Source organism: Brachyhypopomus gauderio, chromosome 19 (genome assembly GCF_052324685.1).
Source record: "Brachyhypopomus gauderio isolate BG-103 chromosome 19, BGAUD_0.2, whole genome shotgun sequence".
NCBI classification, from domain to species: Eukaryota; Metazoa; Chordata; class Actinopteri; order Gymnotiformes; family Hypopomidae; genus Brachyhypopomus; species Brachyhypopomus gauderio.
In genome coordinates this window covers 13363992-13382663 of record NC_135229.1, presented here as the reverse complement: position 1 = coordinate 13382663, position 18672 = coordinate 13363992, and the positions used below count along the sequence as shown (strand labels likewise).

General features: G+C 47.6%; 1 protein-coding gene across 2 annotated transcripts in view; it reads right to left on the bottom strand.

Moving 5' to 3' along the window:
• Positions 1-755: 755 nt before the first annotated feature.
• Positions 756-18672, bottom strand: part of cdh12a (cadherin 12a) — a 35121-nt gene continuing 17204 nt past the window's right edge. Inside the window, exons 1-11 of one of the 2 annotated variants that reach the window (XM_076981800.1) lie at positions 17725-18095; positions 16921-17215; positions 15188-15307; positions 14465-14632; positions 13557-13744; positions 8572-8825; positions 7589-7725; positions 5399-5520; positions 3952-4066; positions 2552-2806; positions 756-1856 (exon numbers count right to left, since the gene is read on the bottom strand). In XM_076981800.1, the coding sequence (XP_076837915.1) occupies positions 1300-1856; positions 2552-2806; positions 3952-4066; positions 5399-5520; positions 7589-7725; positions 8572-8825; positions 13557-13744; positions 14465-14632; positions 15188-15307; positions 16921-17071 (2067 nt within the window). In that variant the 5' untranslated portion in view covers positions 17072-17215; positions 17725-18095 and the 3' untranslated portion in view covers positions 756-1299. Of the gene's footprint in view, positions 1857-2551; positions 2807-3951; positions 4067-5398; positions 5521-7588; positions 7726-8571; positions 8826-13556; positions 13745-14464; positions 14633-15187; positions 15308-16920; positions 17216-17724; positions 18096-18672 lie in introns of those variants that run through there. The other variant, XM_076981799.1, reaches the window with a different exon arrangement.

Sequence of the window (18672 nt, the reverse complement as noted above, 5' to 3'; positions counted from 1 at the left end):
AAAACTGGAATAAGAGGATCCCTCCTGGAATTGGAGAAGCCGTATCTTTACCTGGAAATGAGAAGAGGCCAATGGCGTGTGTGTACAGAACGACCTTTTGAACACGTGCTCGGAGAAGTACTTCACCAGGAGATGAAGAGCCCAAGCAGAATGGAACATATCACACTGTTTCCTGGGCTATACACACTTCTGTTTACAAGCCATGGCCCACTGGTCTACCTGAAACACGTTTGCAAATATAATATTGAAAAGCCTGAAGGTGGTTTGGGGTAGAGGACAGCAGATGATTGATTTCTCTGCCTAGACATTTACGTTTGTCCTGACAAATCTAAACATTCATGTCCAAGTCATGTTTTCGGAGAGCAAATTTAGCGTAGCATCGCCAGTCTGAGACGGGGCATTGCTCTGGGGAATTACCTTCCCGCTCTGGTTTATCAAGCTACCATCCACACAGCTCTGGACACTGCTAGGACACGCCCTGCCCACCTGCAGGACCGGCCCGGCCTTCATCTGCCCTGCCGGAGGAAAGAGGGGACCCTATGTGTACCACTAAATGAAGCCAGTGAGATATTTGGTCTGTTGGTTTCTAGGTTCAGGGCCCGATCCCGTAGTATGGAGTACTATCCTGGTATTAGGATATAAGTATTGGAAGAAGGAAAGGAAATGACGTGTTTAAGTGTGCTGTTCAGCCTGACACAAACTGCACATGCAAGCAGATTTTATGTCAACTTTATTACCCAAAATGCTCAGCTTCGGTTCATTACAGACACAATTTTGTAGAAACTGTGGTAGAACATCAGACTAGAGTCACACGTTCCCTTTGGTCAACTTCATAACAAGACGTCCTGCCCAGAGATGCGTAGAGAGCTTGAACTTGTCATTGCTTACTGGTCCAACTGGTCAGGTGTTTTTCAGTAATGTCTGAAATTTGAGCCGAGCTATAATGTAGCCTTTCAACCCCATCTTCTGGGAATACGCGTCTAAATAAGAGAAAAGAAACAAGAACAAGTTCTTGAGGCACTTTTTAATATCAAAGGGGCATCTTAGAACCCCCCCCCTCCCAAAAAGGGATTTATCAATACTCAGATTTTGTACAGACATAAAGCTGAACTTTAGATGCAATTGCATTTTTCTGTCATAAAAAAAAAATGGAATGTGCTCAAAACAGAAAATGAGCAAATACTGGCATGTGAAAAAAACACGCCTTTTCTCGGCCTTAAAAATCTCAGTTTGAGTGTTACGCTTGAAATCTATAACGTCCTGGCATTTCACAGAGCTTCAGCGAAAAATAAAATCACATCAGGCGTGTCCTTCCTCTGATCCCTCGGTCTGTGGGCGAACGGGTTTATTTCCTGTGTGTGGATCTGTGGTCTGAGTCTCGGGCCCGCTGAAGATCCTGGCCAGGGTCTTAAAGTGTGGCCCCCAGTCTGTGATGTGGCTGTAGTCCTGCTCCGGTTCCTGCGTGCGGGACTCGATGGAGCTCAGGGATCCGGCTACGGAGCCCTCGCCTTCGTACGCGTACGTGGCCAGCGAGTCGTACGGCGGCCCGCCGGCACCGCTGTGGTTCTCCTGTAGCCGCCGCTGAATGTACGCCTGCAGGTCCGTGCCGTCGGCGGGGGGCGGGCCGGCCATGGCTGGGGGGCGGGGCTTGGGTTTGGGCCCCGCCTCTCCCCGGGGGGGCGTGTCCGTGGCGGCCTTGGAGTGGCGAAGCGTGCCGATGTCGAAGGCTCGCGTGTCCTCCTCGCCGCCGCCCTCGTCGTCGTAGTGGATCACGTTGTCCCGCACGTCTTCCTCTGACGACATCAGTGTTCCCGTTTTCTTGTGCCGCTTCAGGGCCACGTGAAGCGCGGCGGTTCCTGCAACAGAGCAGGCGGCACACGTGAGCTGAGCTGGCGTACGGTCTCTCACGTTACTGCTGAAACAGACTGCGATGCACACTCAGAGGCCCCCCCCAGACCTAACTACACCAGGCTGCGAGAGACCCTGGAGGTCACGTGGAGAGAGGCCGATAGCCGTTTTCCCTCCAAATCACCATGGCATCCTGACCGCCATGACAGCCCACAGGTGGCAGCTATGGCGGTTTGAGACAGTCGACCTCCTTAGAGACACTTCAGAGCGACAGAATGAGAGAGAGAAACAGACAGATATATGTTCTATATATATAAAATATAATAATATAATATCTATATTTCTATTTATATATCTGTCTGTTTCTCTCTATCTCTCATTCCCTCTGTCTGAGGTAATATATGTATATAACTAGCCCAGAAAAAGAACTGTAATTGTATTTATTTTAAGTAAAAGAAAGTACTGTTGCAGTTGTAGGATCATTGTCACTTACAGCTATTATCTTTACTGCAGTGCCCCCTAGTGACAAAACCAGAATTTCACTACTATATTGTGTGGAGCTTGACTTGAAATTACCACTAACAATAACAGCACATAAACGCTCTCTGGCAATTGAGAAAGAAATAATGGAATCTTCTCTCTCTCTCCCTCTGTGTCTGACAGCTGACAGCACGCAGTCGCTCTCACGCCGTCCTGCACGTACCTAGCAGCACGAGCAGACAGAGCGGAACCGCCACCAGCGCTCCGGTGCTGAGCCCGGCCGGCAGGGAGGCGGGCCTGGCCCCGCACGTGGCCGCTCCGCTATCGTCACGCGTGCACGCGCACACGCGCACACTCAGGGTCGCCGTGCTGCTCAGGACCGGGTAGCCGCTGTCCTCCACCACCACGGGGACCAGGTGTGGGCCCGCCTCGGTCTGCCGGAGCCCCGCCCTCCGGGTCACGACCCCTGCCGTGTTGTCTGCACGCACACACACGTACAAACACAAACCTGTGTGAGGGTCACAGTGCAGCTAACAGGATTAGCATTAAAAAATAACTCAGAATTGAAGTTATATGGGCTTTTTATGTGACTCAGACAGGGGCAGAAGTTCTAAATGTGGCAGAAAGCTATATCTGTTAAACGCGGTTCTAGGGTGAAGTTTCCCATCTGGATGTGCTGGGAGGACCACAGTACAGAGAAGAACTTGTTTTGGTGTGCGAGGAGGGGAAGTTCTAAATAAAGACCCAGTTTCCATTCCTGCGTGCTCCGTGTGGAGGAATTTGCTCGAGTGACTGCTTCTGTGAGCTACACCTCCGTGAGTCAGACCCGCGTCTGCAGTCCGGAGTTGCCAGTTATGGCAGGAGTTCCTCTTTTTTTAGGACGCCTCCTGATATACGCGGATGTCAATAGCTGGAGAAAGCGTTGTTTCTCCGGTTTTAAGCAAATGGACCAGCCTGGCTCAGATCCCATTACAACACAATCCTCGCCCAGAGAGCCTTCCGACCAGAACAGACCGAATGTGTTGCATAACTGTGCAGTGCTTGGTTGGGAGGCCCTGTATGACAGCGGCGGGGTGGAGGGGAACGGGTGGAGGGCTATGGGTGGAGGGGGTTGGTTTGTTCGACGCTACCAAGCTTAACATTTAGAGAGGTGACCACACTGACGTTGGAGGTCACCCCCACTGGGCAGACATGCAGTCTGATTCTTGACGGGGGCCAGACAGCAAACTAGACTGTGTGTGTACAGACGTGTGAGAGACTGCAGGATGCAGCTCGTGACCCGTCCGACACGCCACGAGCATCTGTGGCGCCAGCTCACACTCACACACACACACACACACACACACACACACACACACACACACACACACACACACACACACACACACACACACACATAGGCTAAATACAGTTGGGGGTAATTAGTTGTATGATTAGTTGTATGAATAATGTTTTTATTTTAACTGAATGATTTACAGATTTATTGATTAACCTTTTATGTGACTTAGTGTGTCCTCAAAGCTCTACATAAAACAAATGAACAAACAAACAAGCTGATGATGATGCTAATGAGGATGAAGATGATGAGAATGACCAGGGTTTACTCATACGGGTAGTCCTTACTTCCGTAGTCTCTGATGGTGAAGTTCCGGTTCCTGATGTCTTTGGGTGATTTAAAGAAGAAGCGATGTCCGGTGTGAGGCAGGTCTCGGTCTGTAGCCCTCAGCACCTGGATCACCTGCACATGAGCACAGCCAGCCTGCTCAGTCATCTCATTAATATGAATTTATTCCAGGTGCATTAGACCAGCGCACGTTTATTCTGAATGCATTGGAATTATACTGGTCTTATCCGGATAGATTTGGGCTTGAAGGTAGTTTTATTGCTATTTAAAGTAACTGTCTTGCCAAATCAATGGTATGAGGTATATTTCCCATTTGACGCGTCAATATCAGTATAGGCCAAGAAATTTGAGCTTGAAACCATATTTCTTCACCCTGAGTCTAGAGCCTTATTTATGAATTTGACTTGCAAACCTCTACAAAATGTTATTTGAAACTTTTAACTCCAGGTAAACAAATCCTTATCTTTGCATCAGTATGTGTGTTGGTATAACGAGTTCTCGAGGAAAAGCGATTTCACAGAGTCAGGACAACTTCCTGTACTGATAACAAAATCGTTCGTCGTGAGAACCAACAAAGACTTCCTGTCCAGACGTCGTAAAAGTGGGCGGCTCAGAAGATCCACAGACATCTGTCCTCAGGTTCTTACCATGGGACCAACGATGTCTGGACGTATTCTTTGAATGATGGACCCTTCTTGACACTGAGGTAAGGGGATGGTCGTAGGTCTTGACCTGATATGATTTTCTCAAGCACTGTGGTGATTTTCCCAGTAAAGGTGCCTCCATGTCAGCTCCATCAGATGTAGTGTCTGTAGGACGCTTGAGTCTGCTGCTATTCGTGGTGTTATGTGCCAGAAAGAACGTTGGAGTGGAGCAGGTGTAAATTTGTGCTTACGGAGGGTGTACGGCAAAGTAATTGAATGACAGTAATTTGGTTCAGTTTGGGAAACAGTCAGGAATTCGGATGGGTGGGTGACAGCGTTTTCTATATCCAATTCTTGAGGAAAAGCATTTTTTTCTTCTCTATCTGTCAGAATGATTCGTTTCTAACAGCTCCTTAAAAGCGTGCGTCCCGCGGCTCTCTGAAGCTCACTCCAGAGGCTCGGCGCCAAGAGTTCGGGGAGAGTGGCACTCGTTCAGGAAGAAACGAGAAGATCAAGGTGCATTTCCCGCACGTTTACCCAAACAGCCCTGAAGAAGAGCAGAACAGCTTCAAAGGGGAGCGCAGGCACACACACACACACACACACACACACACACACACACACACACACACACACACACACACACACACACACACACACACCCACACACACACACACACACACACACACACACACACACGCTGTTCTCCCTGACATTGCTACTTTCATAACACACACGTACACATAGTTTTACCCTCACAAACACACACACACACACACACACACACACACACACACTTACCTGGCCTACTTTTGCATCTTCACAAACAAACATCTCATATGGAAAGGAAAGTTCCGGAGGGAACTCGTTGACATCCAGGACGTCGACAGCGATGCTAACACGACTGAACAGGAGAGGGTTGTCTGAAAGATCAAAGCAGACAGTGTCCATGTGCCAAAGTCTGAGGTGTACCGAGAATTACACAAAATGGCAGATGGAATTCATACTTAGAAAAAGGAAGACACACTATTCATGCCAAAGCAGGAAACACTGACACCACCTGATTCATTTTGGTATTACAAGGTAAGACTTCACACACCTATCAAACCACTCACCTTTACACATGATTCATCTTTTAGTCCAGCTGGACTCATGATAAGACCCATGATTAGTGTAGCCATGGCAACAGTACAGCCTGGCCTAACTGAAATTAGCACCCAGTACAGTGTAGAATGGGGATGAAAAAGGCAATAGACTGGGGTTTAGAGATGTGGGGTTTACCCCGTGAGACGTGAGGTTTACCCCGCGAGACGTGAGGTTTACCCCGCGAGACATGGGGTTTACCCCGTGAGATGTGAGGTTTACCCCCGTGAGACGTGGGGTTTACCCCCGTGAGACGTGGGGTTTACCCCGCGAGACGTGAGGTTTACCCCGTGAGATGTGAGGTTTACCCCCGTGAGACGTGGGGTTTACCCCCATGAGATGTGGGGTTTACCCTCCTGAGACGTGAGGTTTACCCCGCGAGACGTGAGGTTTACCTCGCGAGACGTGAGGTTTACCCCGTGAGATGTGAGGTTTACCCCCGTGAGACGTGGGGTTTACCCCCATGAGACGTGGGGTTTACCCCGTGAGACGTGGGGTTTACCCCCATGAGATGTGGGGTTTACCCTCCTGAGACGTGGGGTTTACCCCCATGAGACGTGGGGTTTACCCTCCTGAAACGTTGGGTTTACCCCCATAAGACGTGGGGTTTACCCTACTGAGACGTGGGGTTTACCCCCGTGAGATGTGGGGTTTACCCCCATGAGACGTGGGGCTTACCCTCCTGAGACGTTGGGTTTACCTCCTGAGACGTGGGGTTTACCCTCCTGAGACGTGGGGTTTACCCCCATGAGATGTGGGGTTTACCCTCCTGAGACGTGTGGTTTACCCCCATGAGACGTGGGGTTTACCCCCCTGAGACGTGGGGTTTACCCCCCTGAGACGTGGGGTTTACCCCCTGAGATGTGGGGTTTACCCCCATGAGATGTGGGGTTTACCCCGTGAGACGTGGGGTTTACCCCCATGAGATGTGAGGTTTACCGCCATGAGATGTGGGGTTTACCCCCATGAGATGTGGGGTTTACCCCGTGAGACGTGAGGTTTACCCCCGTGAGATGTGAGGTTTACCCCCATGAGACGTGAGGTTTGCCCCCGTGAGACGTGAGGTTTACCCCGTTATGTATGAGAGGAATTATGTGCTGTTTTTTACTGACTATTACTGAAGACGTAACAGATGAACCTTTGGGGTCTTGAAGAAACAGCTGGGAAAGGGTTTTTTTATTTCCATTATATCAGTTACATCAGTTTTTTTCCTGATGTGTTTGATTTCTATTCACAGCATGTTAGTTTGTGGAAAAGATGCTGAATTCATACAGGTTCGTAGCATTACATATAACTCTAGAAAGTGTATGTAGTATTATCAGAGATGGAATGTACCGTATGTCTGTTACATTTTCTCTTGAAAACATATAAAGTTGGCCAGAATAAACTAACATTAATATCATGTATGCTAATACCAATTCCCAATAATGTATCTCACTTCTGCTGTGTACATTTATCAGGCTAAACCCCAAGTAAGCCTAGCAGTAAACCTTTGACAATACAGGCTATACTATACTTTATATTTACATATATTACATATATTTTTATGACCTACACTGAACTATCTCTTCTATTGTCAAACTGTGGAGTGAGATAAATTAGTTTTGCGCAATAAACCTTCAACCTTATACCTTAAATCTAATCAAGTATGTGGTGGCAGTGAGAGCTTGTTGCTGCATTTCCCACTAACATCCACAAGGTGGCAATATCACAATTTGCTTAAATGAACTGCAATGAATGTGAAATAAAGCAATATAATCCAGCTGCCAAATGTATTGCTTAATGGATCTCACGTTATATTACACATCCTTTGCCATTATTTTGTCTCAGAGTAACTCTCATACTTACTAACTTTAGTAGCGACAACAGTAACGTTATGACTTGCTGTCCTTTCTCTGTCCAGGGCTTCACGGGTGGAGATCGTGCCCTCCGTGGGGTCAATGTCAAAATAATTTTCGGAGTCGTTCCTCCACTCAATGGAATACCTTCATAGCAGACACAGGGAAACGGGCACAAGAACGTTACTGTGTCCATCACAAACCACCCTGACCTCGCCACGCTGCAGTCTGCCCACATTACGAAACCGTTCTGGCTCAACGTCTTAATGCAACAGATTAATCTTTCCACAAGAGATCCGATGGGGGAACTGAATCCAAATCACAGCGGATCCACAGTGGATAAGCTTCCATATAAGTAAAGCGTCATTCTCTATTCATGGAATCCTATTAGGGCCGCGTGACACACACTGACAGTTGGTGTTTTATTGTAATCCAGACTTCTTCTATCAGGGCTACTGTGCCATAGTGAAATATTAAACATGGACCGCGATCTACCAAGTCATCATCAATAACTCTCAATCAATACCTCCCAACTCCATTGGTGCCCTGTTATGAAATATTAATCTTAAGGAAACATGTCTGTGTACGTCATGTTTTTGTTCTGAACCACATCACAGGCTCTTAACATCATCACCACACTTCCCCCGCGGTCGCTCACCTGAAGGAGAAAAGGAGCAATGCCTTCATGTCCCATTACATCCAACCTAAAGGCCCAAACTGTTTGTCTGAACAGATTCAGTCAGAACAGGTGGTTCAAATCGAACACCGTGGTGGGTCTCAGATGCCAAGAGAGGTTAAAATTTTCAAATGCTGGACTACAGGCATGTGGGCTCGTTCTCTACCTCATAAATTGTGTAGAGGTTGGAGGAAATGATGAAAAGATCACCTAAAACATTAATGTTGAATATAAGTGTTTAAATATGGTGTGTGTGTGTGTGTGTGTGTGTGTGTGTGTGTGTGTGTGTGTGTGTGTGTGTGTGTGTGTGTGTCTACCTGATGGGACTGTCTCCAGTGTCCAGGTCCTCCGCAGTGACCGCCCCGATGACGATGCCCACGGGCGAGTCCTCGTACACCTCCATGCCGTAGGAACCCTGGCCGAAGACCGGGGGTTCCTCCACGTCCAGCACGCTGACCCTCACCGTGGCCGAGTCCTTGAAGGTGCCCGGCGTTAGGAAGGGCGCGTCGGGCTCGGCGTTGGACGCCTCCACCCTGAAGCTGTACACCTTCCTGCTCTCGTAGTCAAGAGGCTGGAAACAGAGGACATGGACCAGCATTTATGCTACAGGGACCACACAATTACCGTTATTCTTCTTTGTTTCTTTGTAGCGTTTTTAAAATATAAATTATCCATTTTTGCTGACGGACTACAAGAAGAAAATGGGTAATAGATAAAAAGACAGAAGGTTTGGAACATAACAGGAATTGCAAGTTTTACAGCTGTGACTCCGCAAGTGTGAAATAAGACGAGCGTTTCTGAGGGGTCCGCGTGTGACCGAAAAGCAACTCATAACTGAAGTGAGCGAATCTCGCCCATGAACGCTCCAGTTCAGATGGCCTTATTTGACTGACCTTCCCGCAATTTGAAATCTATCACGCCTCATTTCAGCCATGATGCAACGGCGAATGCTTTCGGTAACAGAGGCCTCCCACTGAGATGAGAGGGAAGCGGAGGGGCGGGGGAGGGGCGGGGGGGGAGGGGCTAACGCCACATGGCGGGAAAAGTGAGGGGAAGAAAGAAAAAAAATGTGAGCTTTCTTCACGCGTGCAAAAAGGCACGATCTGGCACAGTCACACTTACAAAATGGAAGAGAGAGAGAAAGAGACAGAGCAAAGGAGGGATAGAGGGAGGGAGAGTGTGAGAAAGAGAAAGGTAAAAGACTTGCTGGGCGTGGCGTACTGAGTTTGTGGTGGTCTCTAGCAGAGTCCCAGGGTATCTGTTTAGGGCTTGTATGGAACAGTTTGTGATGAGAAGGCTCTATCTGGCCCTCAGATGAAGATCTGAACAATAAAGAATTTACTGTCTCATGCACCATTACCAAATAAATAGGAAAGTACACTACGGATTATTGACAACGACCATGGACAGGAAAGACGATTCAAGAGTGCTACATAATTGAAGTGCAATGAAGAAATGGGCCGACAGGAGAGTAAAACACTCAACAAATCATAAAGAGAAAATCATATTGAGTTGTCCCCATCACATCGACCCAGGGGTCGCTGGCGGGAAGCTGAGTCAGTGAAGGTGTGAACGTCAGAAGACCGGAGAGTCAGAGAGGCCGCCAACGTGCACCAGGGTGAGCTTACAAACCTGGCTTGTTTTACCAGCTTCAGGTGATGCCTGATGCACAATAATGCCCCTGTGATGGCAGCCCAAGCCCAGCAGGGGGAGCCCCAAACACCTCAGCATGAGCATCTATGAGCAGATATACAAATACTGTACAAACGTTTACCTGTTTTTTGCAATAAAAGACTAGACAGAATATGCAGTGGGTACGTCATCCTAATAAACGTTTTTGCAGGCATTGTCAGTTAAACCACAAATGTAACACCACTAACGCCATCTGCTTAAGCCGCATAATCGGTGGGAAAAATACGTTACACAGAAGGCCCGCAATTCTGTCCACTCGTCGGTCGGTGGAGCCGCGTCACCGTTTCACTCGATCTCCATCACCCATTACTCCATGTGGGCACCGCGTGGTTAGCCAGTTAGCATAAGGAATGTCAGAACAACAAGAGGGGGCACCAAAATGAATGTAGCACTGTGGACATTAATCACTAAAATCCAGTGGTTCCATCTGCTGTGGAAACGAAGAATTCTTGTTGGGATTGAGAGGTGGGAGATTACTAGGGAACCTGTCTGCTAATGTTTTCTTTAGAGTAAACATGGTGCGATTGCAGTAACCCTATCGACTGTAATTTGTGGGGGGTGTTGATTGGTGCTCATGCTGTTTTTCTTAACAGCTAGCCAAAGGTGTTCTGGTCTGCAGAGCGACCATCAGAGAGACCATCAGTGAGACCATCAGAGCGACCATCGGGGCAGCGTATGCAGTAATCCCCCCCACCGTCTTCTCAACTGAGCTGCAGGCCCGCCCACGTCTCGCCAGCGCCCGGACCCAGACGGCCGTCTGGCAGTACGGCTCCCGGCTCGGCGCAGACGTGAGTCACACTTGCGGACCAGGTCATCTCACTGATTCACACAGACGCAGCCTCCGAATCCCTGCCAGGGAGCACGGCACACACACGGCACACACACGGCAGACGCCACGGATCTGATTAGTGCCAAAAATACTGATGTGAATCACTAGCTTAAAAAAAGCCTGACTGCACAAAGGACAGAACAGTTGAATTTCAAATTTGTTTTTGTATCTGTATTTGTATTTGTGTGTGGAATAAAATTCAATATGATCTTCAGATCAAAATTCAGAAAAAGAACACCCTTGTATTCGGTATTTGTTTAAAATTTGAGGCTGAAAATATGTATGTGCATATCTAAGAATCACCCATGTGAAAGCATGTAAATAAATCCTCACAGATTATTATAATCAGCCAGCAGAGTACCAGGGATGAGGACAGGGGATTAGTGTGTACCGTGACATCATAAACACACACACACACACATACACACACACACAGAGTTAAAGCATTATGCTTGCCCTCTGAGTCGGATCAAATTTCCTACCAAAGAAGTATGATCAAAATGCACATAAATGTAGCACTTTGAACTGCATGTGACATTCCAGACCTAATATTCTCACTCCAGCTGTCCCGGGAAAGATTCTGATATAAGCCACAAAATAAAGATTTCTGAACGCGGAACTTACGTCTTTAGGTGGCGCTATTTCCTTCTACTCTGCTGCTAATTTCCGCAGAGCGCAAAAGTTCATGTTTCTGTTTTCACTCCACACCACATGTTAGAAGATCCATAATCAGGTGAATGTCAAGGAAGTCATTGATTTGTTATTCTTTACAGCACCTTCACAAAACCCTTAATTCCACCACTAATTGCCAATTATTAATGAATTCCTACTTCTGCGACGCCACGTGAAAAAGCTCATTTTGCTTGGGAGATTTCCGGGGCTCGTGTTTCCTGACACAAACTTGAGTGCTTTGGCTGCAAACAAAGCAACCCTAATGAAGGCAACAGAAACGTGTAAATCAAACTAATAAAGGCAGGTAGACGAGGGCACGTGGGCCTGGCACACTCATACGCCTCTCTGTCTCCCATTTCCTCATCATCTCGACAGCGACTGCTCCCCACGGTGGACGGCCCTCACGCCGAGGCATTACAATAACATGTTATTCACTAGATCAGCCCAAGAGAGCCTCTTAGAGCTCTCATTTCATTTCACACAATCACTCAGCGAGGCGGGTCGGAGACACACGCCCGGCCTCCAACAGCCCATTATCCCTCTGATCCCGTTTGCTCTGCACCATCCTCTTACGGCTTGGTCCCGCTCCGAGACCCGAAAGCCAGGAGGGTTCCCAGAATGCACCTCTGCAACATTTCACAGAGGTCCCCGTGTACCGGTGGGTGGGGGGAGGAGCCGGAGGAGGGGCTCAGGGGAGTGGGGGGGGGGGGAGGTCAGGTGGTTGGAATGATAACCAAACAGGAGGGAGGAACGTGGCCAGGCCTGCAGGATAGAGGCGGGACAGGGGCGTCGTCATTGACCCCTTTCCCAGCGCCACGCTGAGAATCCCGCATGTCCATTTGCCGGCACTTTTTGGGTCAGCGGATATGGCACAGCCGTTCTGCAGCGTAAGGACTCTGTGACTTTGTCCTGCACCGCAGCTGCTCCCGGGTTTCAGTGCAGCTCGCGGGAACGAAAAACTCAGGACAGTAGTGGAGACTGAGCTGAATGTGGGACGCAGCCCTTTTGTGACGAGGTAAGACAAAAGCGCTTTCACCACCATTTGTTGATCGCGTCCGCCTTCCCTAAATGTTACCGTCGAGCACTGCTACGCCAATACACGCAACCCAGTTCATGCTCAAGGATTTAAGCGCTACGCGACGGTCCTCGATACAAAGGAGAAGGGGCAAAACCTTGACGCAAGAAGAGCTGGTGCATCAGAGAACGGACGACTGTCATTCCGCAGGCTCGTGCTGAGAGGGACTGCTGCGTTTCCTGGCAATAAAACAACGACACTTCTGCTCCCTGCTCAACACCCCCCCCCCCCCAACGCACCAAGGTGTGCGTGGCCGTGGTCATGAGCTGGCATTCCTCTCCCTCCGCTTGTCACATCTCGCGGAGGGGCAGGAGAGGCAGACACAGGCTGATCCATTCTCGGATCGATCGTTCAGTCGTGCCGTTGCCAGACCTCGAATAACGGATTTCTTCCACGCACAGACTGCGGCTCGGCCCGCGCTGGCGAAGCAGGGGCCGGGATGTCCTGGGGATAGCGCGGCCCACGTAAACGAGGTGATGGATCCGGCTTTTGATTGGAGGGAGCAGAGGCACTGAGCAGGTCGCGCATTATCAGTTTTATGGAGGGTAATGCATTATTCACAGAGAACGCTGAGGCTGGTGTGTTGTAATAAGAGACGTGCCCCTCGAGGGCACACGCACACTCGCGTATATGAAGATCACGTGAGCGTCGGAGCACGGTGACCTGATGTCATCACTCCTACGTTCACACATACGAGGAAGGACAACACTTATGAGTTGGGTTCTTGTTTTGGAAATCTAAACCTGCCTATGGCCTGATCATATGTTTATTGTCAAAGTATTAGTCTTCACCTGGGATCAGTTCTTGCCATTCTCATTTTAACGGAGACAGTCATACATGGACGGGAGCGCTGTTCTGAGATCTGCATTGTAGTAAAGAGATCTGCACTTGTGTTTAAGGTCAACCATCACAAATGAACTTTCTCTAAAGGAAGGAATTCGAGATCAAAACACTGGACATATAAACTCAAATTGTACAATAATAACAACCAGTTCGTGTTGCAGTTGCAAATTGGGGATGATGTCATTTTTTACCTTCTTCAGGACCACCACGCCCTCCTGCGTGTGCTCGTCGGTGTAGATGTCGAAAGTGGAGCTGCCGTCGCCCGGGACGATGGCGTAATCCACCTGAGCATTCTTCCCCAAGTCCAGATCGTGAGCTTTAACCCTTCCAACCGAGGACATGACGGCCGCCGACTCGGGAACGTGCAGGTGAAGGATACCTGAGAACGGGACGCACAGCAGAGCCTGCTTCAGCGAAACAAACCGATCTTCAACCAAGGACCTAAAGACCCTAGAAAATGAGCATCTGCTTGTAGAGGTGGTTATGGCTAATTATGCACTAATCACTTTAACAGCTCCGGCACCGGCGTGAGAGCACAGCAATCGCGTTTGCAAATCCGGCGAAAGCTGTTTGTGTTTGCGCAACAGCGAGCGTGCCGGCTGTCGGAATAACACACCGCTGTAGATATACGGCTCCGAGAAGCGGCGGGTCAGCGTGTAGAACTCATGCTCAGCGCGTCCGCCACCAGCGAACTCCAAATTGCAGCATTTAACAATCCAAATATTGACCCTCGGCAACCACGTGTGTTCAGTCGACTTTTAATACTACTGTGAAACCATCCATGCACAAACTCCTTTTCAGATTCATTTCCCACTCCTTTTGCTAAACAAATGGTAAGTGTACAATTGTTGAAAGGTTTACTCCAATTTATGGTTAAACAGGGTACAAGTGGATAAGAGATTTTGTCCCCAAAACTGGAAAACAAAGGCCTGAAGTAGAGCTTTGGACAGGAGGATATTTACAGACGCAATATGCGTCATTTTCTTTTGTGGCACGAGGATATTTAATTTCACAAACTAGTTTAGAAAATTGCAATAGCAAACAGTGGCCAGTGACTCGTGAAAGCCGCTTTTAGAGAAAGTCATCTCTGAAATCCTACTTTTGGCAAATCTGGGCGGGTTGTCATTGATGTCAGTCAGGGTGATGTTGACGGTGGTGGTCCCGGCCAAGCCCCCGAGCTGACCCCCCATGTCCTTGGCCTGAATCAAGACCTGGTACGACTCCTTGACTTCCCGGTCCATGTTGGGCAGTGCAATCCTGATCACCCCTTCAACAGGGCCAGAGTATGGACAGTAGCAAACAGAGAGTTAATAGAAACCACTTACAGTAGGTGGTGAAGCTACAGTTTCCAGAGAATTCAATGCTCTTTTGATGGTTGCAGCAGAGAAAGAAAGATGTGGCTTCTAATAGTGCTTCATTAATCCACATTCCTCAGAACGCCAACATAAAGGGTGAGTCTCTGACATTCCACTAAAGGCTAATCAGCCTTAATAGCTTCCCTCTCAGAGGGAATACCTTTTGATCAGGCGGCGTTGGCATGACACTAGGTCATGGAAATGCCAGGCCAACGCACAACAAAATGACAGGCTTTTGTACGAACACACACACACACACACACACACACACACACACACACACACTTCGAACTTGGCTGCTTATCAGAACAGCGCCGCCCTTGTGTAAACCCTCCGTCTCTGATTAATATGCTGAGTGCGTAGCCAAACATTATAATTACCCTGGTTTCATAATTAGAAAGCCAGAGACCATCTGGGCTCAGGAAGTCAGCTCTGCAGTGCCACCAAGTACTACCAGAGTCTCCTACCAGTCTTGGGGTCCACCGAGAAGTACGGCTGGCCGTGGAGGATACTGTACACAATCCGCGCGCTGTTGCCGTAAGTGGGGTCGTCAGCGTCCGTGGCTGTGACCTGCATCACATACGTGCCTGTTGGAACAGACACGTGAGAGTGTGTTGGACTGTTGACTACAGCAGCCACAGCTCTGCTGGCTACAGTGAAGACACACAGCCACACACAACAGCTAACTGGGACTCATCTGTGGAATCATCACAGCTAGGCCATTTCAAAGCAAATAACTGGCAATGTTTTGAAATAGACATGCTGGAAAGAATGTGAAATCCGTCCAGATGTGTTATAACAATTCAAGAAAAACGACTTATAATATGGTGAAACAAAAGAGAAAAACAGAAAGCAGTACAGTATGCAAAACAAAACTTCTTAAAGCTAATCAAAAAGGATTTTGCATGTGATCAATTCGATTTGGTCCTGGGAGCCTTTGTCACCGTGGAGACAAGGGCACTAATCTACAGGGGTGCTTTCTGCCCGCACACCATACGGCTTGGCGACCCCCGCTGCTCGGCGACCCCCGCTGCTCTGCGACCACGGTGCTCGGCGACCACGGTGCTCTGACCCCACCCTCACAAGAGCCAAAGCGCAGAAGCGAACACCGCAGACTGGTCAATGGGATTGTCTGGAAACGCATCGGCCATTTCGACTGTCCATTTGTCATTGTTAAGAAAAAAAGTGTGCAGGCTTGTTAAAGGGCAGAATGTCACACTAGAGCAATTCTGTTTCGTTGTGAGTTGGTTACTGAACATGCAAGAAAGGCAATTAAACGAATCTGCTAGCGGGCATTATCTGCTTTACAAACGTAAAAGATTGGACATGGGACCTGTCCCTTGAAGTACGCTTCCTTGCAAACACAAGTAGTGGATGTGTGAAGTAATATACTGACAAAGCTTAAATAAACAGTAAACATTTCTAATTATGTTTTCCAATTAACACAGAAGTAGCCTGACATGCTTTAGTAAATCAGAATAACATTTCCCCCCCTTTCTAGAACAATTAAAGTCTAGACTAGAACAAATTCTAATTAGCTAGAACAGAGTCAATTCTGATATGTTGGAGCTTATCTAACTATATTCTAATGAAACATAGTTACTGTAGTAATAGAACAACTACAGAATAACTCTGTTAATATCGCTGTATTGTAAGCTTATTGAGGCTTACAATTAGAAACCTACAAATGTGTGTAGGAGGACTAACACTGGCAATAAACAATGCTTTCTTTTATTATAATACAAGAAGTCTCGGGATTATATATGTAGGCTATGTGTAATCACAACTGGAACTGCAGAAAAAAGATGAAATAGAAATAAATAAATAAAACCAAATTTACATATTGCATTGCTCTCTAGAATTACAAAGGAGGTATTCACGACCCAAACTGGAATACCATAGCAACCATATGTTATTTCCTTTGCTGAAAAGCAATCCCCCTGATACATCACGTGTAATCACGTTCATCTATTTTCTGTCGGATAAAAAATGGTGCCGTATTCGAAGTAACCAAGACGAGTCATTTAAGGGATGAATTTCGCCACGCAGCCCAAAGGCAAGGTTAAGTCCTCGTCTCACATTCATGAGATGTGCTTAAGGGTGACGGCTTCCACTTTATCACCTGCGCAGACACACGGGGCCGTGACGACACCCTGGCTTACCTATAGGTGACATGCTTACCTATAGGTGACATGCTTACCTATAGGTGACATCTCTGGAACACTGGCGGAGTAAGGACCCTCCAGAAACCTGGGCTCATTGTCGTTGATGTCTTGGACTTTGATAATAAACTGAGACTCCGGCTCTAGGGGTTTCCCGGTCAGCACGTCCACAGCCTGGGCCCGGAGCATGTAATATGGCTTCACCTCGCGGTCGAGACTCTGGACAGCGTGAATGTCCCCCGTGGTCGGCTCGACGGTGAAGATGGAGCCGACTCCCTCTCCAGACAGTGTGTACTTTACCAAGTTGACCCCTTTGTCCAGGTCGCTGTGTAGCTGCAATGTTCACCACAGCAAGGCAAGGAGAGATATAAAAAAGACGTTAGTAAAAGAACGGTTAGCATTCTACGTGTTGAACTGGCGGTTTCTCCATCAATACTAGGCCGATATATACATAAAGGCTGTTGAGCGCGAACTTCTTCAAATTGTCCGACCCCAAACGTATAGTTTCAGAGTGGACTGACTTTATGTTTAGTAATGATGGTGTGTCTGTCCGTCCCACTTTGAACGTTCAACTGTTAGAGCCTCACATTAAAAAGTCTTTCTTTCATGTCAGTAATATTGCATGAATATGTCCCATGCTTATCAACCAGTAACTTTACTGCAGACTCATCTCATCCAAGCATAATTATTCTCTCTCTCTTCTCATTCCTAATAAAACTCTTTTGCTACTGCAGTGTGTTCAAAACTCTGTTACCAGGTTTCTTTTTCTGTTCCTATCACTCCGTTACTGTTCTATCCACTTTCCCTACCTGCCGTACAAATTTCACATTTCTTCTGCTTACCCACAAATCCTTGAATGGTCTTGCACCGTCTCATTCCACTGACCTCCTTCACCAATAGTCTCCTACTCACTTGCTTAGATCTTCAACCAGACCTTCTCTCAGCTCCATAGGTTAAAATGCCCTGTGCTGGGTGTAGAACCATTAGCGTCCTGCCACTAAAACTTTGGAAAACCCTTCTGCAATTTTCTCACTTACTTCTCTTGTTCTCTCTCTTCTTTCAGATCGGAACTCAAAGCCTCTCTCTGGTTTCAGCATTTGCATTTGACAATGTTATGACTTGTATTGTTAATGTGTTTTTTTGTCGGGACCGTTAGCTTTCTGCCCTGTCATCATAACGTCTCTTTATTTTGAGTCTTGTTAGCTCATGTCTTGTGCTTGTGCCCTTGGGCTATATAAATTAAACTTTTGGATTCTCTTTCGTTATCCATTCATAATAATAATTTTAAAAAATCTTGTGAGAGGTTTATCACAAGCATGTCCAAGCATGACTCCCACAGAGTTATTTTATTTTCAATCAGCTGAAAATCTAATTCAGAGTCACTCATTAAATCACGTGACACCATACGAGCTAAACATAGTCTCAACTAAATGTAATCCTCACCCCTGAATGAATGGGCGACTAGTATTCAGTCCATGAGTTTCAAAACCTTTAAGAAAGCAAAGGAGATACTGCTTCTACAGTTTGTCAAATGGATCCAGACGGAGACGCAGTCGCCTCGTACAGGGGCTTGACCCCAGCAGCGTAGACTCGACCTCCCGTGTCGACTCTCGTCTTTGTAACGGTGTGGCTGACTAAGGCCATCCTGAGAAACGGCGTTCTCTCTCTCAGCATATAAGCCATGTCAAGCTAATTAAAAAATCCCATTAGATGAGGTACAACGAGCCATCGAATGAAGGAATTCATTACATAGTCCAGGTCCTGGAACGGGTAATAATGTAACAGATAAT